Below are 22,633 nucleotides of genomic sequence, written 5' to 3'. Positions count from 1 at the left end.
GACGTAAATAAATATTTGAAGTATTTAGAAAATCTCATAGACACTTTTTATTTTATCGTAATAACACTAAATTTTTACATGTCTTCTTGAAGGCGCACGGATTATTACAGATGGGTCTTGGCGCGCAAAAAGTTTATGGTAGTTTTATTTAATTTCAGAGAATGCTTCACTATTTATTCGCCTTGCATTTTTCAATGAAAGTACTTCGTTTTTAGCAAATTTTGTAGGTTTTTTATTGATTTTCTGTTAAAATTGTTCTAAATCTGTCTTCTACAGTCTTGAAATCATAAACATTTTTTATTTAACTACCATAATTTTTTGCGCCTTTCAGTTGACATTTCAAAATCTAGTGAAATTACGATATATCCTGCGAAAATGGTCTTCGTCTCTTCGTCACTGACCATGATGCACCATCTCTTGAGTTTTCACTGCGTTTCCACTCTCTTAGACGTATCAATAGAGCGACAATGCATTGAGACCCTTCTAATTTTTTGAACAGTTTTTATCGCCGGACTTGTGTTTTGCAAATAAAAACAGAAACGAAGGCTGTTTTACAAATTCAATTAGATGAATTTTCAGACTTTGATTATATTTTAATTCGCCTTTGTTCATTTTCTGTAAATTTCACCACAATTTCGTGTCTACGGAATTAATTTTCGTCAGATCGCGTGTTGCCTCCTTTCAATTATTGTCTCTGTTCGACCACCAGATGTCTTTTTAATTCGATCGTTTGCGCTGTAGCATTGTTCCTTCGTTTTGTGTGTTTTTCACACTTCAATCGATTTTCAATAACCTTCAAAATTATCGTTCCTATTGATTTTTCTCTCTTCTAAATTGCAATAAGGTTATTTTCCAATTTTCAGAATTAGTTATGCCGAGAAGAAGATGAATCGAACGTTTTCCTTGCGCCGAAAAGTCAAAAAGTCGGAAATTTCAACGCCGAGCAATTTCGAACATCGAATACACGCTGGATTCGATGCAAGATCAGGAACTTATACTGGACTGCCAAAAGTACGTTTTTCTCAACTATTTTTTTCTTTAACTTGAAAAAAACTGCATGAAAAAATGTATGAAATTCGTTTTCCGATTTAGTGATTCAAAAAACTTCAGAAAAGTTCACTAAACACTTTTCAGCAATGGCAAGCTCTTCTTGGACCTCCTCGATCAATATCAAGACCGAAGCCAATGGTCGATCCATCTTGCATTACACCGGTAGACGTCGCTGAACTGAAAACTGTAATTCGAGGACCATCTTCAAGGTAACAATTGTTTCTGACAATTTTTTGTAATTTATTTTCAGTTTCAGATACAATTCACCACTCCCCTTTGGTATGACAAACTCTCCAATGCCAAGTGTCGCTAGAAGCAATAGTCTTCGAATATCAGCAACAGCTTCACCTGTTGTTAATGTTTCATCTGCAAGACATTCATTCCGTCCAACGCTTCCACCAGTCAGTCAAAGAGGATATCCATTTAATGATCCAAGTTATGCTCCGTTACCTCTACGCAATCAGAAACCACCAATGTCAACAACATTCGGAGTAGAGAAGCCACATCAGTATCAACAAATAATAACTATTGTTGCACCATCAAGAACAACGACTCCTCAATTACAACCCAAATCTCCTTCAACGCCACAAGCCATGCGTCAACAGCCGAAATGCACTGAAGGTGTCAGCGATGAAGAGGTATGCATTTTCTAATGGGGTTATTCAAGTAATATAGCAAAATGTATTTAAATACATTTGTGACGTCACAAATGTATTTAAATACATGTTTTTGTATACTTGAATACAGTTGTGACGTAATTTTTCTACAATTTTTAATTTTCCGACACTACTTGAATAACCCCATAAAAAAAAACATTTTTTGACAAACGTTTGAGACAATGTTTCACTAAAACTATTGTTTTGACTTTTAAAAAACTAAATTCTATAGAGACTTTCTTCTCAAAAGATAAATGTATCATTTCTAACAATACGAATAAAAACTGCGGAAAATATAAGACAAATATTTTTTCTTGTCAAAAAACAATCATATTTCAGTTTCGAAATGCGCTGAAATTCGTAGTTGACGGCACGGATCCTCGTTCGGATCTCACAGATTACAAACAAATCGGAGAAGGATCAACAGGAGTAGTCGAAGCTGCATACAAGATATCAACAAAACAAATAGTCGCTGTGAAAAGAATGAATCTCCGGAAACAACAACGCCGAGAACTTTTATTCAATGAAGTATCAATACTTCGGCAGTATCAACATCCCAATATTGTTCGATTCTTCTCTTCTCATCTTGTTGATGATGAACTTTGGGTTGTGATGGAGTTCATGGAAGGTGGATCCTTGACAGATATTGTGACTGCAACTCGTATGACTGAGCCACAAATTGCTACCATTTCAAGGCAGGTTCTTGGTGCTCTAGACTTTCTACACGCAAGAAAAGTAATACACAGGTTGGTTTTATTCTTGAAATCACCTTAATAAATGTTATATTCAGAGACATAAAAAGCGACTCAATTCTACTGAAGCGAGACGGAACTGTGAAACTGACGGATTTCGGTTTCTGTGGTCAACTATCTGAAGAAGTTCCTCGTCGTCGTTCGCTTGTTGGTACGCCTTACTGGACAGCTGCAGAAGTTATTGCTCGTGAACCATATGACACTCGTGCTGATATTTGGTCTTTTGGAATAATGCTCATCGAGATGGTAGAAGGAGAACCGCCGTTTTTCAATGATCAGCCGTTTCAAGCAATGAAAAGGATACGAGATGAACATGAAGCAAGATTTAGTAGGCATGCCAAGGTAGGTAGAATAGGATAACGTTAAAAATTCAAGCAGATAAAGAAGAATTAAATGAAAATTTTATTTTAGTATACTCGAAATAGTCCCATATGTTTTAGTACCACAATACAAACGAAGAGAAAATCAAAAAAGATTTTTAAATTAATTGAAAAAATGGTCAACTCTCGAAAACGCAATTTTCAACTTTTGAATAGAATTTCCTCCAAAATCAGAACTACAACCAATCAATGAACTGTCCACTTTTGAGCCAATCAGATGATTTGTGCGAGTGGGTGTGGCTTCTCATTTTGGAGGAAATTCAAACATGAAAGTTAGCGAGATTTGAAAATTCGCGATTTTCAAATTTCAAAATTGTGCGATTGTCATACTTTTGCTATGTGGTATTCGAGAATATGTAGAATTATAGAGTAAAATCCACGTTGACCGTACTCCACCTTTAATTCAATTTTTTCAAAAACTACTAAGTTCTTTCAAAACGCAGTTTATTTGAAATATCTAAAATTATATTTTCCAGGTATCTGTGGAACTCTCTGAATTGCTTTCACATTGCATTGTCAAAGATGTTAATAAACGGTGGCCAGCTAAAGATTTACTTCGTCATCCATTTTTTGCAAAAGCTCAGCATTCTTCATCAATTGCTCCTCTCCTTCTACAGTTACAGGGTAACACGATTAATGGAAATAATCCACCAACTCATCATCACTCATCTCAAATAACTACAGTAATTCAATGATGTTTTTTTTCTCATTTACACCATCTCAACATGCATCATTTCACATTCAGATCAGTATTACCCCTTTCCTTGATTGATTTCACCTTGCTATTATTGTATGTATGTATTGCTTGTATGATGATGATAACTCATTAGAGAGACACCACACTGCCTTTTATGCAACATTTTTCATGTACTTCACCCCTAGAAGAATGTTTCTTTTACGGGTTCATTTTCTCGGTTTCTTCTCCTCTCACAAATTAACATCATTTTAATATTCTTTTTTTTTGTTTTAATAAATCAAAATACAAATATTGGACACGCGTCCGAACAAGAAGAACTCTCAACGAACTTTTGGTTTCGTTTTCTCTTTCATCACTAAAAACAAAGAATCCTGACGCGGCTGCTCTTCTCATCTCGTGTCATCTCGGGAGCCCGTGAAATTTACCAATGTCATCTCGCCTCTCCGGTGGCCTGCCGGCGGCAACTCCGCTTCTCATCTTTTTGTGGATCCGTACTCGTTGCCGCCGCGGTGCTCCGGCACTCCTCATCACAATTATCAGCTCGTCTCAATCAGTATCCCGTGGTCCGTTTGTCTTTCATTCCGGTGCTCTCGTCGTTTTTCGGCATCTCTTGCTCACTTTTTATATCAATTTTATAGCCTCAGGCATTTTTATTTTACTCATTTTCATTGAAAATGGCTTCAAATTGAGAGCAGCAATAAAACAAGGTCAATGCTCTGAAAGTACAATTAGTTCAAACTTCAAATTAATTTCAACTTCAAATAACTTATTTCCCATTTTTCCGAAGCTGTTTTCCGGGCGAGAGATGGGTGAGTTGAAACCCCCATAGAATCCCTATCTACGACAATCAAAACATAGGTCACGTTTATCACGGGCTCCTCGTTTTCAACTATCGTAATTTCGCGAAATTTAGACTTATCAGTTTAAAGGCGCACGCTGTTTTTCCGAGAGGGTCCCGCCATCACCTGAGTTATAGTTATAGCTACAGGTATCAAATTTTAAAGATTTGTTCATTTGATGTAGCACAGGAAGTTTTAAAAATTCCAACTATGAGAAAACCAGAATTTTCATTAAACATTTAGAACGTACTGTCACGTTACCGCCGAAAGACGATATAGGTATTTTTATGGTTCACCTTAAAACTAACTTCCATATAAAACCGACTCCTCGAAATTTTTCTACAAAACTCTGAACAGTACTCACAATTAATTAAAACAAATCTTTTTAAATTTGTAAGATTTCAATTTCAAATGATTTATGTTAGACTCGAACTGTTTTACCTTCACCCAGTTACATCCCTATTAGATACTTAAAATGGTGCACATGCCGCTTATAAACATTTGTGAAATTTTAGATGTGCCTTGTTAATTTTCCCTCGCGTCTTTTCATTTAGAACCTATGCGTTCTGCTCAATTGTTTGTTGTTCAATTTTTTCATAGTATTGTTTGTGGAGTGGCAATAAGTTTGCATCTCTCACATGATTGTTTTTTATCCTCTTATTGTCAAACTTCATGTCAAATGACCCAATTGATATATTCTAGCACTTTAGTTCAATTGATGATTATATCAGTTGACTTGATTTATTAATATCAAATACACCTCTTCTAATAGATAATTTAAATTGGTATTCACTGTAGCTTCATATAACTAAAGCATCGTTGTCATTTACTTTTGACAACTAGTTGATTAGTGAGTGAACATTATCTTTTTTACTGGAGGTATGACATCTTTCATCATCATCTTCTCGTCTCTTTAAAACTCATTGACACTCTCAATTGCTCACTTCGGCCACTTGTCAGTTTCAAATCAAATCAAATTGTTGCAGGAGGATCTGGAGAGAGATAGAGATCAAGACACATCAGAACAAGAAGAAAAAGAGCCAGACGACACAAGATTGGGTAGAAAGCCCAAAGAGCACAAAAAGTGGTCATTGTAGGTGTACTTCCTTTGCTCATTTTCATTCATGTTCGCTGGTGCTTCTTCAACGCTTAGTTTGCGGAACCGGGTGAGTAGTTTTCTTTTGAAAAAGGGGAAATCTGAAAATGTAGCAATACTTGTTAGAGTCTAGAAAATATACACGGGACATATTTAAAACTACCATTTTAGTTCAGTATAACAAATCAGTAGGAACATAACATGATATTACTTGTCATTTTTCAAAAGTTCCGGCTACTTCCACACATTTGAAGAATTTGTAAATTTAGAGCCATGTTTGTTGTAAGTTTTGAGAATTTTTACACATGAAACGAGCGTTATTGTGATTCTTGTTCGTTCTGATTACATATTGACGTCGGACCTCGCAGTGAAAGAGAACTGCTATTTTTATGGCATTGTAAAATGTTTAATGTTTACCCAAAAGTCACATAACCAGAACATTCCTCGACTGTTGTTTTGTATAGGTTTTTGGATTTCTATTGAGGTTCTTAAAATCGTTTCCCGTGTAACTAATTTTTTACGGTTACTACAACAGTACAGGAAAAAGATTTTGATATTCTATTTTGGAACCGTTCTTACTGTTTTCTAGTTGATGCAACACGTTGTAACTTTTTTTGAATCTTCTACTAATCACATCCAAAAATGTTCTGAAAATCTGCAGTGTTTGGTTCTGACTTATTACGAAGTTCAAAAATAGGAAAATGCAAAGGTAACTTCATGCCTTCAACACTCGTATTGATAGCAATTTTCGGAAAGTTTTGAATTCACTCAGCGACGTCATTTGTTTTTTATCAGGCTACTTGTAAATTTTCAAATTAGTTCACGAACTACCGTCTAATAGAGAAGTATAACAAATGTATTGTTGAAAATAATAAAATCTAGAAGACTGTAACTTTAACATTTTGAAGCATTCCATTTCCAACTATAATCCCATCAGCTTTTCGTTTTTCGTTTACCCAAAAAAGCAAATCTCTGTTCAAACACGCATGTTTGCAAGAGAAAAAACGAATAACGTAGCAGAATTCTCAATCAGAAAAAGGAATTTTGACGAGCTTCTTCGTTTTTTTGCGGGGCACCACACCAACACCATCAACCACAAAAAAGAGAATAAAAACGTCAAAGGAGAAGAAAAGAAAAGGCGAAAAAAGAGAAAATGCTGTATGAGGCTACATGTCCGTGTCTTTTCGTGTATCTTCGTTTGCTCTCAATGCTTTTTTCGTTATTCTATTCGGGTTGATTTTCCTTTTTTTTTACTCACTCTTTATTCTTTGACTGATACATCTTTACATTTGAATTCCGCAACTTGGAAGTTTACGATATAAAGTATAGTTGAAGCTAAATTAGGTCGCAGGTGATACATTCGTATTCTGGGAATTCAGATTATTCTAAGAAAATATTTCAGTCTTCAGATTGGTTACTATAACAATCAGATGGCTCGGCTACTCAGCATGAAAAATAAATGACACATACCAACCTTAACGGTTGCTTTTCTAGAAAGCAGATAATTTACAGAATTATTATATAATGTAAAAATTAAATTTTTTAAATACGTGTTGACTTCAAACATTCACCAGTAATTTTTAGAGAAACATAAAATCGTCAATCGAAAAAATGTCTTTCGAAACGCTTTAATTATGAAGGTACCTTTCTCAAAGTTACTTAGAAAAAACATTTTTAACGTAGTATTATTTTGAAAATCTAAACTATATTGTTGAATGATTTCATATTGTGAAATTATTTCAACGCTTGAAAACTTCCAATTGACTTTGGGTTTTTGACATTTTTTTTGAATTGGTATTATGAACTGTAAGCTTTAAATACAAAAGCTCATTATCAAGGTTTTGATAAAAAATTGTTATCTTTTTCGAAACGCGTTAGTAAATAGAAAATTGCTTTCTAGACGATTATTTATAAGTTAAGAGGATTTATCAGTGAATTCCCTGAATGTGTTTTCAAAGATTTTCGAACATTTATTTATTTTTCCTTTTTGGTCTCCAGCGACAAATTATTTTTCTATTCGAATATTTTTTCTGTAGCCGGGTCATCATGGAAATATTCCAATAGACTATTGAAGACGGATGAGCATTATTTCCGCACGTAAGGGACTTTGGGATTTTACGCTGGTTCAATGCCATGCATATACTCACAATAGCCAATTCCTTTGTGCTCTTTGATTTTCAAAACAGAAATATGATGCCAATACTGGCGCCCAGACCCCGGGACAAGATTTCATTTCTTCAACTAGTTTCACCCTCCGTCATCACGTGTCAGTTTTTAACGATTTCTAACAAAAATGTATGTTTTTGTGTCTAGGAACGGCAATGTTGAATATTTTGTTTTTCTAGAGTCTTACTTGTTTCAGCTTCGATGAAACCCGTTTTTTTAAATATAATTGAAAAGTGGATAAAAATTGGTTCATTATAATTAGAGATAGTTTAAAACAATACCCTAAAAATCCCAACAGTTAGAAGGGACTTATTCATTAATTAGTTGCTGGCTAAGTTTTCTATTTATATAATTACTCTCGAAATTTATCAATCGATTCTTGGACTTTTTTGTTCCGCAGACGCCGGCGGAGTTTACAAGCGTACGATGTGGTTCAACTTTTAAAGCTTTATAAATGGGGCATGTATGAATATTTCGAATTCTAAATCTATAATATTAAAACACAAACGCATCTAAATTATTGGTGTCGATAAGTATTTTTCAAGCGGTGAATCATCTGTGTTCACACAAATAACCAGATAAAAATGAATAAAAACATTTTAAGCTTGTTTAGAAAATTAATTAGTTTAAAACTTGATTCAAGACGGCACGATGCTTCTGACCGTTTTTATCCTTTCTAATTTATTTTTTTTATCGTATTACTTGCAATGGCATCACTTGATCACTGAACCTTCAAGGAAAAATAGAATGTTAAATTCAGAAAAAGTCTTAAATCTAGAAAAAAAAAACTCGGTGCACAAAAGTACATCAATTTTTTGTCTGTGATCAGCTACAATTCATTGCATATTCGTATAGAATATATTAAAAAAAGTTCCTAGATTTATTACTCGTTTTTTCACCAGTTATTTCTGCTTTCTTACGAAAACGCCTTTTCTCATTTTGCTTGTCAAAAAACACGCGATATGTGAGCCACAACAGAATTCTAATTGCTTGTTTCTATGTTGGGGGCACCACACAATTTCACCTGTTTTTCAGCAATCCAGCACGACCGCTATTTTCTTTGCTTCATGGGTTCACTTTTGGCAAACCCATAAAATATTTCGTATACTTATATGTCAAGTATTTGTATCTTACGAGTAAGACTGCCAAATTCTTCCTGCTCTCTTTTTTTCATCAGAATCTGATCCTTGACATCGTCTACTCTTTTACTCTCAAAAGAGCAGCAGTAATTGGAAATTGAAGAGGATGAAGCTCGATCTTTAAGGAAAAAACGAGAGAAAAGAAGTGGGCTGGTTAATCGAAAATTGCGCTGAAAAAGCAGAAGACGAGCTGTAGGAAAAAACGACAAAGCGTGGGAAGAGGGACGGCGCCGTTTGCTCCGCGCTTTTTATTTTTCGTCTTCCGATTTCCGAAGTGACGATGGTTTTTAAGTAAAGACAGATGATTTTTCTCATTCATGTAGTGATGTCATTTTTTGTTAGTTAGAGCCACATGGAATTCCATGGTTTTGCATTCCATTAATTCCTCTCCTACAGTTAATCATACTGCTTGAGATTGCATTTATTACATAGGTTACTGTAGTTTTCTAAAAAACAGATTTGGGTGCATATGTGCATGTTATCATGTGTGTTCTCAGTTTTTCCCCGTTGCTTTGAAAACATAATATCTCTTGTCAACAACGTTTTTCCACTTTTGAAACAATGAAAAATGGTCACTTGCTCAGTTTGTTGTCCCTTGTATTCTCTTTTTAATTTTTTAAAGGTCTCTTCATACTTTTATTGAATTTTTCATGTTGTTAATTTCAGGCGGTCGGCTCCGCATCCGCAATGTTGAGATCAAAGAAGAAGGACAAGGAAAATGGGAAATCAGAGAAAAAGGACAAAGAGAAGGATAAGAAATCAATGAAAGATGACGGTGCTGGAAGCAGTAAGGCATCTACAATTCCTACGATCCGAACAGAAGATGTTGGAGGTAAATTAATGTTTTGATTATTCGGGAAAGATGATAACACAAAATTTTAAAAAAGTCAATTTCAATAAAATCTCACGTGAATCTATATTCTTCCACGGTTCTCCGAGAGCATAATTTTTCATCATTTCTTTCTAACCATCGAGTAATTTCAACCATCAACCAAAGATAGCAATGAATAAAATGCCACAGAGATCAAAGAAAAGACGACAGAAAACGAGTAAGTAGTCTAAATTATTTGAGAACATTTAGGAGTAAGAGTGGTTCCTATCGTAGAGTTTTGAGAATTCTTCGAAACGAGCGGAGATCGTTGTGAGACCCTGTGAAGACAATACAGCGAGCCTATAAAGTTTAGATTACGGCGTGTCGAATTTTATCATGAAAACATATACTATTCGGAAACAAAAACAACATGATTCGAGATTAAGGTTTTGATTAGAGTTTTCTTCAGTAAATAATTTTTGAAGCTGTCCTCCCTTTCAGCATCTTATAGTTCTCGAGGTAGGCAGGTTTTTGACCACTTGCATTTTTTTGAATAACTGAAATGGATGCAAAGTATAAATAAGTAGAAATGTATCGGATCTGAAATCAAATGCACTACATTTTATGAAGATATTGAGTGAAAATATTTATCAGTTAGATGGGGGAGGAACAAGCCATCCAACCAACAACAAGAAATCTGTGAGCCCTCAAGGCACACTATTGATGTCCAACTTTTCCACAAACTCCTTCAAACTCTTCTTCTTTTTGCCCCCCCCCCCCCATTTTCTTTATTTCTCACAGAAAAAACGACCTTCTTTCTTCTCTGCGCCTGTCTTGCTCCTTTAGATTTCTTTTCTATCATCAATTTACCCTACTCTTCTTCTATTTCTCGCGTTATTTTGTATCACGGAAGAAGGTATTAGAAATAATTCGAATAGGATAGTTGGAACGGATTAGGACTCCAGCTCAATTAGTTTGATTGTGTTTTTTTGGTTTGTTACGCCTTTCCTGTAGTCTTTTTGCAGCGCATACCAAAGAAAAAAACATTTTAGTGTTCTGGAGAAAATATTATTTTGTTCATAGTAGATATTTTCTTACAAACGCTTAGACATTTCGCTATTTCCCCAACTTCACGAAACAACTTTTGTAGTGTACATTTGAATTTGAATTTCCCGCGTAAATGCTCGACGAGGCCGCAGAAATCGAAAATGGGATAGTTAGTCCACCACTAGTGTACTCCTCTCGGATAAATTTTTTTTTGAATCACAATCATTGATTTTTCCATTTTCGGCCCTCATATTTATCATTTCTAGGAGATATGATTCCTGCAGATGCACCACCACCAACAAATATTGGCCGAACAAACACGTACGGAGGAGGTTAGTGTTTAAACGAAGACTAATTAACTATAGAGACAGATTTAATTTCAGGGCCAGTGATACCGCGAAGAGAGCGCCGCCAATCAAGTAGCATGTTCAACATTTCACAAAACAGAGAGCTGCAAAGACTTCCAGCTATCAAAGGTAATAATGTTTTTTTTAATTACCGTATTGATAAACTCGTTTTTAGATGCGGATCCGAGCGAGAGAGAAACACTGTTCATTCAAAAACTTCGACAATGCTGCGTTGTTTTTGACTTTGCCAATGATGCTCTCAGCGATTTAAAATTCAAAGAAGTCAAACGGGCAGCTCTAAATGAACTCGTCGACCACGTTTCCGGAGCTCCAAAAGGATCGCTATCTGATGCTGTCTATCCAGAAGCTATCGGCATGTTCTCCACTAATCTTTTCCGTCCTTTGAGCCCACCGACCAATCCAATTGGTGCTGAATTTGACCCCGATGAAGACGAACCAACATTAGAAGCTGCCTGGCCACATCTGCAGGTAATATTTATTTTCTGCTCTTATTTAAAGTAAATATTTTCAGCTCGTCTACGAGTTTTTCCTGAGATTCCTGGAGTGCCCCGATTTTCAATCTCAAGTTGCAAAACGTTACATTGATCAAAATTTCATTCTTCGTCTTCTCATGATTATGGACAGTGAAGATCCACGTGAACGTGACTTTCTGAAGACAACTTTACATCGAATTTATGGAAAGTTCCTCGGACATCGTGCTTACATTCGGAAGCAAATCAACAACATTTTCTACTCGTTCATCTACGAAACTGAGAGGCACAACGGGATTGCTGAATTACTCGAGATTCTAGGTAGCATTATCAATGGATTCGCTCTTCCCTTGAAAGAGGAACACAAAACTTTCTTGCTCCGAGTTCTTCTTCCGCTACACAAGGTCAAATCATTATCTGTATATCATCCTCAACTCGCGTACTGTGTCGTACAGTTCATTGAAAAAGACTCATCACTGACAGAGCCTGTAATCAGTGGGATGCTACGCTTCTGGCCAAAACAACATAGTCCCAAGGAAGTGATGTTCCTGAATGAATTGGAAGAAGTCCTCGATGTGATAGAGCCGAATGAGTTCCAAAAAATCATGACTCCATTGTTCTCACAAATTGCTCGCTGTGTCAGCAGTCCACACTTCCAAGTTGCCGAACGAGCTCTCTACTATTGGAATAATGAATATGTGATGTCATTAGTAGCGGACAATGCTCGTGTGATAATTCCAATAATGTTCCCTGTTCTTTTCAAAAACAGCAAGTCACATTGGAATAAAACGATTCATGGACTTATCTACAACGCCCTCAAGATGTTCATGGAAATGAATCAAAAACTGTTTGACGAGTGTTCCCAAGCTTATCAGAAAGATCGAGTTCAAGAAAAGACATTGAATGAAGAAAAAGAACGCATCTGGAACAATATTGAGAAACAGGCAATGGGAAACCCGCAATATGTTGAAGTTAAAGCACTATTTGCTCGATTTAATCCAGATGAAATCATCAGCTCGCGTCAGCAGAATGGAGTTGACGAGAATATGAAGACTTCAACTGTGCTTAGCAAGGATGAAATTCTGAAAAATGCTGTAGGAGTGGTAAGTTACAAAAACCTAGAAATATTTTTTTTTTGTACAATAACGAATCATTACAGAGCTCGATGAAAAACGATATGGATTTCGGACCCAACCACAAACAATCCGATTTCCCTCCAGATGAGCAAACGACGAGAGCTTTAGGCGAGTACAAGCGTCACGATCCATTTTTGAAGAAAGTGACTAGCACCGACGAACAGTGATGCAGAAGACTTCAACGGGTGCCAATTTCTCCATGTTGTGCCGGGTTTATTATACGATGATTCGACTTCCTTACCCAGTTTCCGTTCCTTTCTTAAAATATTGACCATTCCATGACCCTTATCACCGTTTTATTGCTCTCCAAAATTGCCCTTAATCACATCTATGTTTGCGTACCTGTAAATATTTCGAAACTTATTTCAGTTTTATCAATATGCACCATAAATTCCATCTCTCCTCACCATCATCGCAAATCCAAATGCGACTTTTCATTGTGTAATAATTTCCCCCATTTTGGTAGTGATTTGGATTTAGATGTTATAAATGAATCGAGAAGCCATGTGAAATACATTAAAATCTGCATAGGAATAATCATGGGAATATATATTAGGCAGAAGGTTTACGAGGGGTTTGGCTCATTTCATCCAAATCCTTCTTTATATGTTCTTTTTCGAATGCTAACCCCACTCTTTGCACATCAATATGCACTTATGTATGAAATACACGAAATGAGACGAAGGAGCATTATAAGCGTTTAGGAATAAACAAAGAACTGAAAAAGCAGAGAGAAGATCATAAATCCATGAGACGAATTTTTGTTTGTTTCTGACTCACTTCGTCATATTTCTTCTCCAGGGTTTACTTTATCTTTTTTTTTCTTATGATTTCTCTGTTAGTCTTTGGAACATTTTACTTTAAAACTCATTATCGCAAAGTCGCTTTCATTTATTTTTAAACAAGATTTATAAAACTTTAACAGGATGATTCGTTGTATTTCAATCTAATGACAATTTTAAAATATTAAAATCACCATTAGTAAATACGGTTCCCGGTCTCGAACGCGACAGTTTTTGTTAAATACAAAAATGTGTGTGTCTTTCTATAAAAAATCCATGAAAATTCGAAAGCAGCGAAAATTAGAAACTACAGTACTCTTTAAAGACGCACACATTTTTGTATTTGACAAAAATTGTCGTGTCGAGACCGGGCACCGTATTTTCGGAGCAAAAATCGCCAACTTTCGGTTAAGGCGATTCTTTTTAGTTCCATGAAAATAAGGAAATTTTTGTTATTTAATTTTCCTTGAAATTAGTTGGTTTGGTTCTAATGGGTATACCTTGCCGAAAATGCAAAAAAAATTGCATTTTTGGCAGAATTGAACTTAGACAACTTAGACGATTGTCAGAATCTTAGACAATTGAATTAATGCAACTTATTCGAATATTTTACAATAAAAGCGAATAAGCCACAGCCGGAGCAGACATGATGAAATGATGAAATGATGAGAGTAATAAAAGTGTGGCAAATGTATGACAACCAGAATGAGGAAAGGATACACTTGGAAGAAATTGAGACAATGAATGACATCTATTCATATTCTTTCTGTTCTTTTTAAAATATTATTCTAGAGTTGTTTACTGTAATATTACTAGATTTATTCACTTTTGAATTCATTCGTAACATTTTCAGTGAATTCACATTCGATCAGAAAATGTGGTAAATGTGATTTACAACGAAGAAAATTTAACGATATATAGTTTTTTAAGTGACAAGCCAACCACACTCGAGTATCGTTAATTCGCAAAAAAAAATGACAATACCCAAAAATAGTTCATTTGATATAGAAAAAGAAATTACCAAATTGAAACTCCATGTCAGGATTTACCATGAACCGGGTTTCAAATTTTTGCCAACGGATGATAATTTCAGTACAGCTTCTAGAGATAAATATTATAGATTGGTATTATTCATTTATATCTAGAAAATAATAAACGTCTGAAAAACAAGCAAATATTCCAGAATCCAATATACTTGCTCACAATTCCTGTTTTTTATAAATCTAAGCAGAGAATTTTGTGACACACAAGCTTTTCATCTGTCAACGGATTCCATCCCAAATATTGTTTTTTTTTCAAGTTAGTGTCCACAACAACGGTATTATTCCAATTTCAGTATTTTGGTTTCTATCTGCAAATTAAAAATCCTTCTTTACTTTTACTTCTGTCAACAATGAAGAAAAAATGCAATAATTTTTTGGTGCTTTCAAAATATGAAAGTGTGCTCAAAATGTGTTAAAATTTGCACGTTGCAGAATTTCATATATTTTCATAAATGTTCAAATAGAACGTTTCAAAAATGTTGTATTTATTTTGGTCTCCGAATACTGAATTATTTCAGTATAATCGTGAATATCTGAAAAACGCCTCATACTTTTAGGATATCCTTTCTTCAGTTCTACAGAAAATTTGTAGAAAAATTATATGCAAAAACTATAGTTTTTGCAAATTTACACCGTTTTCGTAGTTTCTTTCAATATTCTCCCTAATTCAACTGAGCAGTTCAGGCAAAAAACCCCAATAATAAAAATTCCATCTTGGAGCTAATATTCTAGTAAATACTCGATTTAAAGCATACATGTAGACTCGTTTGTTTTGGTTTGGAATTACTCCCAACGGAACTCTTGTTCCACGTCTTTTCGATATATAGTCGTCACTTTTTCAATTTGAAACGTTTCTTTTTGTCGTCTGAGCTCTGAAGCCTTCCATCTGTCAAAACGAGTTGAAAAATGTCTTCTGTCACAAAACAACACTTCATCTTCAGACAAGTTTTGCAGAAATTCTTTCCTCATTTTAATCAATTAAATATTTTTTCACTTTAAAAATCATACTTACATGATAAAGTTACCTGAATGGTGCATTCAAAATTTGATTCTTGAAAAATATCCAGTCTCTAAAAGGTTTTTTCTCCGTATTCTTCCTTTTTCCTTTTCCTTTTCAAATTCATCTCACTCGAGTTCACCAAAACGAGGGACTATCTATCTTGTAGTCGACCTCCGGATTCCAATTAATTCTTGAGCCAAAATTGTTGTCTATTATTCGTTTCTTTTGCATTCTCAAGCTATGACTATCTAATTTTTGTTTTATTCCTTTTTTTCACATTTATTTTCTATTCCAACATTTTGTTGATAAGATGCGTGGCTAATCCGACCTATTTTTGAATAGATTTCGGTTTTTCATGGAGAGATGAAGATGCTGGTGATTATAATAAACCGGCTCTCTCCAACTAGTTTTTCTTCATTTTCCAAAATACTCCAACTTTCTTTTAAATTCACTTTACTATCAAACTCTGTTTTTGTGAAATGACATGTTACTCTATTTCGTTGAATTGAGCTTGTTCGTCTTGTAGAAATGTAAAATGATCCTTTCGGCGTGCACATTCAAATTTCATCACATTGATACTTACATTACAAGCTTACTAATCACAATGAATGTTTTGAATTTTTTTTGTTCTTTTTCCAACCGTTAGTGTTTAGTATATCCCGAGATTTCATAACAGTTTTTCTATGTTTGCTTCTGTAAAGTTACATTTTCTAAACAATTGAACAACGTCAATGGTAAAAAGCTTGTCACAAAAGTAATTGAGCTCATACAGACCTGAAATAAAGTTATTGTTTCGAGCACAATTTCAATTGAGTCTATAAATTATATTTGATTAGCGCTGAGAACACAGAATAGACTGTAAACAGTGAATTTAATTTTGTAAAGGAAATGTTTTAAAATCTTACGAAAAAAAGTGCTGAATTTTTTTCGATAAGCTCAGAGTGTCCCACATCAGCCGAGATGTCATTTGTTCAATGTTTTCTTATTTTTCTCTCAATTTTTCGACATCAAAATGAGTCGCATGATAGTTTTCCGTTAAAAATATAAGAAACATACCAAAAAAATTTTGTTCTACAATTGCAACGCTTACGTTCTGGTTAGTTTCAAAACAGTCAGTTTCAGAAAACAATTATATTGAAATTTATTGATGTCTATTGTTGGAAAGTTTTAAAAAAAGGTTCTTAAAAATGAATAGATAATAATATAAATTCTTTGCCATGATTTTTTCTTTGCCATGAAGCCATGATTTTAACGTTAGAAAAAGTTTACTAAGACGAAACATGTGCCTTTTTTTTCCATTTCTGAAATTATTTCAGGTAACTTTAAAATAGCAAATTACTGTCATAAATGTCACCTACAATCCGTTTTACTAATTATCGTCACACTTGTTGTTGTTTCTTTGTAAAAGGCGGCACATAAACACCCAACAAGAGAAATGAGTATCCGGCCATGCACATTGTGCTGTTTTGTCATTCACAGCAACCATAATTCCCAACGGGTCCTTTCTTTCTCGGTTGCCCCCCTTCATTTCCACATATCTTCTTGACTTTTTATTTTGAAGTGAACAACAACATAACGAACACTTTTCTCGTCGTTACTTTGAATAAAACTATGGTCCTTTTTTCCTCTCATGTCAGGTCGTATGAAACTCTGCTCTTCACGCTTCATCCGTCTAATTTGCTAATTGTCAGAGTGAGAAGGGGTAACGATGTCAACCAAAACATGCACATCTTCTACTCGTACCCTCTTTATAAGAATATTCATCCGTTTATAATTACAGGGAAGGTATTCCACACGAGAGTTTGCGTGTTCAGGACCATCCCGATTTAATAATTAGAGAGTCATCATCACTTCCATTAGACTTTGTTTCTCTTCTCTTCATTTCATTTAACCTTCTACTTATACTTTTCCATTCACAGACTATCAAAGTTATTCGAATGTGCCGTCGAGAGAGGTGGTTGGTACGGTAGTCGACAAATTATGAAGATCCAACAAACTGCTCTACGTATTTCTGTTTCATTATTTTGCTTGATATCAAATATATTTGGTAAGTTGATAAATTATTGGAAAATTGTAATATAAACATTGAAATTTTACAAAACTATAAGGTTTTTTTAACTTGCCAAATAACTATTTGCCATACTATTAAAGAGTGCAAGCCTTCTTTTTACTAAATGTTATTGTTTAAAATTACGAATTTTATATAGAAAGCCAGAGTGTAGTAATTATTCAAAAAATTGCCGTTCGCTGTAACAAAAAAAAACAAAAAATCAAACAGTTTTGTGCGTTAGTGAACATAAATAGCAAAATAAGCAACAAAATTATTGTTGAAGTATTGAAGTCAGTGAGGAATGACTTTCGGCAAAATTATTAATGTTTGTGAAATGAAATATAATAAATGAATGTTATGTACTTCTTATTTTCAATTTTTATCACTCAGAAAGGTAATGCCAGGATTTCAGTTGTCACCGCATTTTGTAGTGAGGCCTGAAAAATGTTGAAATATTGTCAACGTCTAACAAATATATCACCTGCAAAACATGTTGTTCTTTCTGAGAAAAGGATAATACTGACGACAAAAAAGTATTGTACAACCAAACTACAGAAAACTAGAGCCGTAAATCAGAGTCTTTGTTTAGTTTTGAATCAATCTGAATGTTAAAAAATAAAAAATAAGTTGAAATTCAAAAAAATTTGGGAAAAGCGTCCGAGTACTTTCTTCCTCAACTTGCGTGGCTCAACTTGCAAAGTTGGATCCAGCTTTTGAAGATCCGTTGCATAATTTGATTTAATCTGGATAAGACATTTCCAAAAGTTTGATCAACTTGGAGCAGAAGTTAGGAAAGATTGCTCAAGGTTTTACTACTTATCCAAGTTAAATTATATTTTTGAAAAAAAGTGGGAATTTCGAATTATTATCGAATTCCACAAATTGGAAATCTATAATAACAGTCCCGACATCATAATTATACTGTAAAAACTACACGTTTTAACATCACATTTTCCTTACTTGCTAATTTTCTGAAATTTAATGATTTTTCAGCTACCAGTTGCTTTCATTGTGTTTCACAAGACAAACAGTACAATGCAACAGTTCGTCGACAACTTGCAACTCAAACTGATATTTTCTTTTATCCAATTGGTGTGAAATCACACTATTGCAGGTAAATCTACAGATTTAAATTGAAACAAATCTTGCAATTTCAGTGAATCCATAGATCCTGAAGATCCACATATCATTGAAGGCCAAATTTGCTCAAAATACTCGATTTGCGTTACACTGTTTCCCAATCTTCCAGGTTGTTTTGACGAGAAAATTGGATAATTTACTTCAATTTTCAGATTCTACATTTGTTGTTCGGGGTTGTTTTGAGAACATTCTTCGGCATAGTCGGAGAGCTGAAGAACAACTTCAACAGGATGGGTAATATACGAACAGTATACGTAAATGTAAATGTTTTTCAGATGTTACTTACTTCGATCTCTTCCAATGTACTCCAACACAGTTTCAATGGATTACGTAGTGTGTACGTGTAATGGTGACTACTGTAACACGATGGAAATGCCTGAAGTTGTCCCAAAACCTTATTCTTTCGGAAAATCCAACATTTTAAAATTGTCTTACACTAATGAAGGCAATGCACTTCAACTTTCCTCGTCTTCTTTCAGAATTTCAGCTTTTGGTGTAGCTTTGATATTTTTACATTGTTCTATTGTGATTTTGTTCAATTCGTAATTTTTTTACACTTGCTGTACAAAGCTTTTCAATAAAGTGATAGTGCTGATTGTCCACAATGAATCTAAATAGTCCCTTTTGCATTTCCTCGTTGGAAAAATAGCTACAAAAATTGAATATAATTTCTATCCTTTCTATCATTTCTACCCACGTATTTGAGAAGTATGAAAAAACTTTAAAAAACTCAGATTACTTTTGCAAGTTTTCAATAGGATCAAACATACATTTCCTTCAAAACAATCGTCGGACTTCTTTTGAATATCTGACGTTATTCAAAAGATCAATCACGGGATATTCTTGATAATCTCTTATGCTTTCAATTAAAAAAACGACCTAAATCAAATGCAGAAGAAAACATTTGAAATGTGCTACAAATTACGGACGCATCATGAATTTCAAACCATCACGGAATGTATCTTTTGTTCATTTTGAGATACCTGAAGCCTGCGGTGCTTACAGCTGAACCCATTTCAGGACAACTTCCACACGGAATTTTTCCAATTTTTCTGTACAACGTTTACTGTTTGTGATATAACTGCCTTCCATAGACATGCCTGCAAATACACATTTTTCCCGCCTCGTATACAAATTACCTGTAAAACAACTAAGAAAACTTACATGATCAATTCGTAGATTAGATTCTTTAAAATAAAATTATATACATAGCCAGAAATGACTATTGAGGTCTAGACTTTTATCCTCCCACTATATGGAAAACCCCTTGTAATCAAATTATACCCACAGTTTGAACTTCGACTCACTTTCTATAATTTACAGCGTAGTCATAATCCTCTGTCTACATTCACTATAAGTCGTATATTCTTTGAAAATCGCGGTTCAGAAAATAATCTTGCAAAGAAAATATCTACTTATATGTATAATCCAAATATATTATATTTCAAAAGTTTTATTATGACCTCAGCAAATCCATATTATAATTTTTAAAAAGAAAAAAAACTACGAGATCAATTCAGTGAGCCAACGTTTTGTGTCTTTGATCCCTTCAAACCAATTAAAGTTTCAAAAGTTTCAATTCAAATCTCCAATTTCCGGTTATGTTTTGAAACCCTCTATAACTTGATTCAAAGTTAGAAAACCCCTGTTCAAAAGTGATGTGGTAATTCCAAAAATTGAGAAATTTCTCTCTTTTTTGGTGGTTAAGCAAATTGATTTTGAAACAAGCCGGATGTTGGTAAATAGTTGAAAAAAGAGATACTTGAGAGAATAAGAATGACTCATTGAAAGAGTTTTCTCGTGAGAATACACTATTTCACAAGTTTTACTTGTTTCAAAAGACCCCCTCATACTTTCCTTTTTTGAATTTAAATTTAACTTATTTCTTTCTAGCATCACTTATTTCAAAATTTGGCTTCATGTCAGAAGCCTTTATTTAGGATGTGTCCTTTTTTCAAAAGTTATAAAGAAAAATAAAATAAAAAGCAGAAACAAAAACAAGTAGTAGTATTTGATTCACTACTATTAATCACAAAATAAAGGATTTCCTGTTGGTTTTGGTGCTTCTCTATGTATGATCTTTACGTGATGATTTAAGCACTGTTAAAAAGCAATAAAAGTTTTTATTTTTATTTTTTATTTCAAAGCAACTTTTAAGAAACACGTGGTTGTTACAAAAGGCCAATATGAGATGATTTTCAATATGCCTGGAAAAAAACAAATGTTGTTGAAAAATATTGTGCAATGATACTGAAATGCCCTGTAACCCAACAAGTTTTGGAAATTCTCGAACATAAAATGTTGAACCGAAATTGGCAACTGGTGAATTGTTAAATACCGGAACTTTGACAATTTCTGTCACACCACTCTTATAGGGACTTGTCTAAAAATTTCGAAGACACTTACGGCGACTTACTTTAAAAAATATTAAGACATTTCTTCCATTTTAACGATGAGTTAATATACCAGGTTAAAAGTATTTTCATAATTTTTCTGACTTCTTTCTATGTTTGCCTCAAAAGATTCCCGGATAACATATTTCATTTTGTGGGTCACAGGAAATGGGTCGAATGGGAGGTTTTAGAAATTTGAATGACGCTGTAGAACTTCCGATTCAATTTTTGAATGCAACTGATTGTTGGTCCATATTTGAGAAACCGGATAAACATTTCCACAGATAAAATTCTGTTAGTTCATTAATATTTACATACTAGAATGTTATCTGAAATTTTGAGAAGTTATTCCGAATGTTAATTTATGTAAACTACGACTACTGAATATTAAGGTCCCATAAGTCCGGAAAGATTAATACTTGACCGATGGAGAGATCACTGAAATATTCAAATTCTTCCAGACGGATATCTTAGTTCGTTTTCAAGAGTTCGGTTTACACAAAACACGAAAAAAAAACGGAATTTCTCTTGAAAATTCAGGCTCACTCTTTGCAAACTAGACAGAAAAATGAATAGAAATCATAAAAGTGTCAATTATGCCCAATGGAATTTTCACCTGTGAATTGATTAAACCATTATGTTTCATAGACTGAATTTTATGACTTCCGGTCACCAAAAGTTTTTGATTGTTTAGTTAGAAATAGAAAAACGGAAAAACTGTAATTATTTTCAATTAAAAATTTTGACAAAAAGTTAAGAAAAAAGAGGAGAAAACCACTTTCATAAATGTGAATTAACTTTTGAAAAATTTCGGTTTCAGAAATTCAAAAGTGGTGTCATTTCTGTAATGAAACCCTGATTAGAGGTGCACTTGGGTCGAAAAGGGTCGACCCGCTCTAACTTTAGGCAGAATTTGTAGCGACCCCGATGAATAAAATGTCAACCCCGAATGAAAACTTTAGCAAGGAGGTCATGCTAGTTTAATTTCCATTTTCAAAATTATGATCGGACTATTGCTTGAGCTACTGTGAAAAAAGCGGGTCGACCCTATCGACCCATGAGCACCCCTAACCCTGATGGTTAAAATCTGTCTTTTGTATTCGATCATCTTTTTTCAATAAATTTTAAAACTGATTTTTAAACTATGGAGATTTGCTTTCAAAAAAAAAAAACGTGCATCTTCAAACTATTCCATAAGATGAAATTTCTGATTTTAATTATTTACGTGTTCAGTTTATCAAGATTTATGTGTTTCCTGAATTGTCAATAAGCCACAAACTCTGGCCAAAGTTTGTAGATCTAGTTGCAATAACATCTGTTTGCCATTTCAAACTTTCTAGATGTGCTCTTGAAATTTGGAATAATTGATTTCAGGTCTGTGAGAATATGAAATGTGAAAGTTGAAGTTTTGTGGTTTACTGCATCAGAGATGAAAAAACTGAAAGTTTGGTTTGACCCCAAACACGGGTGTCTAAACCGGACCTTTTTTGCGAATTTTAACTGTCAGACAGGTTCCACCTATTTTAACAAAATAAGAATAACTTCCAAATAAATAAACAAGGATTAAACTTTAAAACTATTTTTCATATTTCTAAATTGAATTTCGATTTCAAAAATA

At 34.1% G+C, this 22,633-nt stretch overlaps 4 protein-coding genes and 4 non-coding genes across 12 annotated transcripts; 5 read left to right on the top strand and 3 right to left on the bottom strand.

Moving 5' to 3' along the window:
- Positions 1–857: 857 nt before the first annotated feature.
- On the top strand, positions 858–3,826 carry pak-2 (Serine/threonine-protein kinase pak-2). Of its 2 annotated transcripts, none has more exons than NM_073409.7 (6): positions 858–1,011; positions 1,135–1,259; positions 1,307–1,688; positions 2,046–2,452; positions 2,497–2,800; positions 3,315–3,826. In NM_073409.7, the coding sequence occupies exons 1-6, from the start codon at positions 886–888 to the stop codon at positions 3,531–3,533; spliced, it is 1,563 nt and encodes a 520-aa protein (NP_505810.2). In that variant the 5' UTR covers positions 858–885; the 3' UTR covers positions 3,534–3,826. The 2 variants fall into 2 exon arrangements, with proteins under 2 accessions (NP_505810.2, NP_505809.2); NM_073408.6 differs by having other exon boundaries at positions 864–1,011; positions 1,301–1,688; positions 3,315–3,825.
- An 88-nt stretch (positions 3,827–3,914) lies between these two features.
- On the bottom strand, positions 3,915–4,110 carry C13G3.4. The gene has a single exon (NR_069403.1). It is a non-coding gene; the product is annotated as an Unclassified non-coding RNA C13G3.4 (non-coding RNA).
- A 4,696-nt stretch (positions 4,111–8,806) lies between these two features.
- Positions 8,807–8,953, top strand: C13G3.5. The gene has a single exon (NR_069402.1). It is a non-coding gene; the product is annotated as an Unclassified non-coding RNA C13G3.5 (non-coding RNA).
- Positions 8,954–9,462: 509 nt separating this feature from the next.
- On the top strand, positions 9,463–13,134 carry pptr-2 (Serine/threonine protein phosphatase 2A regulatory subunit; the record flags this gene model as incomplete). 4 transcript variants are annotated; one of them, NM_001129373.4, is made up of 6 exons in its annotated part: positions 9,463–9,607; positions 10,900–10,965; positions 11,017–11,109; positions 11,156–11,469; positions 11,513–12,574; positions 12,631–12,774. In NM_001129373.4, the coding sequence occupies 6 exons, from the start codon at positions 9,463–9,465 to the stop codon at positions 12,772–12,774; spliced, it is 1,824 nt and encodes a 607-aa protein (NP_001122845.1). The 4 variants fall into 4 exon arrangements, with proteins under 4 accessions (NP_001122845.1, NP_001256283.1, NP_001369938.1 ...); NM_001269354.3 differs by lacking the exon at positions 9,463–9,607 and adding an exon at positions 9,779–9,824; NM_001383395.2 differs by lacking the exon at positions 9,463–9,607 and having other exon boundaries at positions 12,631–13,134.
- Positions 10,367–10,482, bottom strand: C13G3.6. Its single transcript, NR_069401.1, has one exon. It is a non-coding gene; the product is annotated as an Unclassified non-coding RNA C13G3.6 (non-coding RNA).
- C13G3.8 lies at positions 10,503–10,643 on the bottom strand. Its single transcript, NR_069400.1, has one exon. It is a non-coding gene; the product is annotated as an Unclassified non-coding RNA C13G3.8 (non-coding RNA).
- Positions 13,135–17,349: 4,215 nt separating the features above from the next.
- hot-6 (Protein quiver) lies at positions 17,350–19,218 on the top strand. The gene is made up of 5 exons (NM_073405.2): positions 17,350–17,479; positions 18,476–18,596; positions 18,640–18,731; positions 18,775–18,856; positions 18,898–19,218. The coding sequence occupies exons 1-5, from the start codon at positions 17,413–17,415 to the stop codon at positions 19,166–19,168; spliced, it is 633 nt and encodes a 210-aa protein (NP_505806.1). The 5' UTR covers positions 17,350–17,412; the 3' UTR covers positions 19,169–19,218.
- Positions 17,370–17,402, top strand: C13G3.12 (uncharacterized protein; the record flags this gene model as incomplete). Its single annotated transcript, NM_001361770.1, has 1 exon — positions 17,370–17,402. The coding sequence occupies one exon, from the start codon at positions 17,370–17,372 to the stop codon at positions 17,400–17,402; it is 33 nt and encodes a 10-aa protein (NP_001348768.1).
- Positions 19,219–22,633: the final 3,415 nt, after the last annotated feature.

The sequence above is a fragment of the Caenorhabditis elegans genome, chromosome V, assembly GCF_000002985.6.
Source record: "Caenorhabditis elegans chromosome V".
NCBI lineage: Eukaryota > Metazoa > Nematoda > Chromadorea > Rhabditida > Rhabditidae > Caenorhabditis > Caenorhabditis elegans.
Note: the sequence above shows the minus strand (reverse complement) of the source record. Positions and strands in the feature narration are given on the sequence as shown.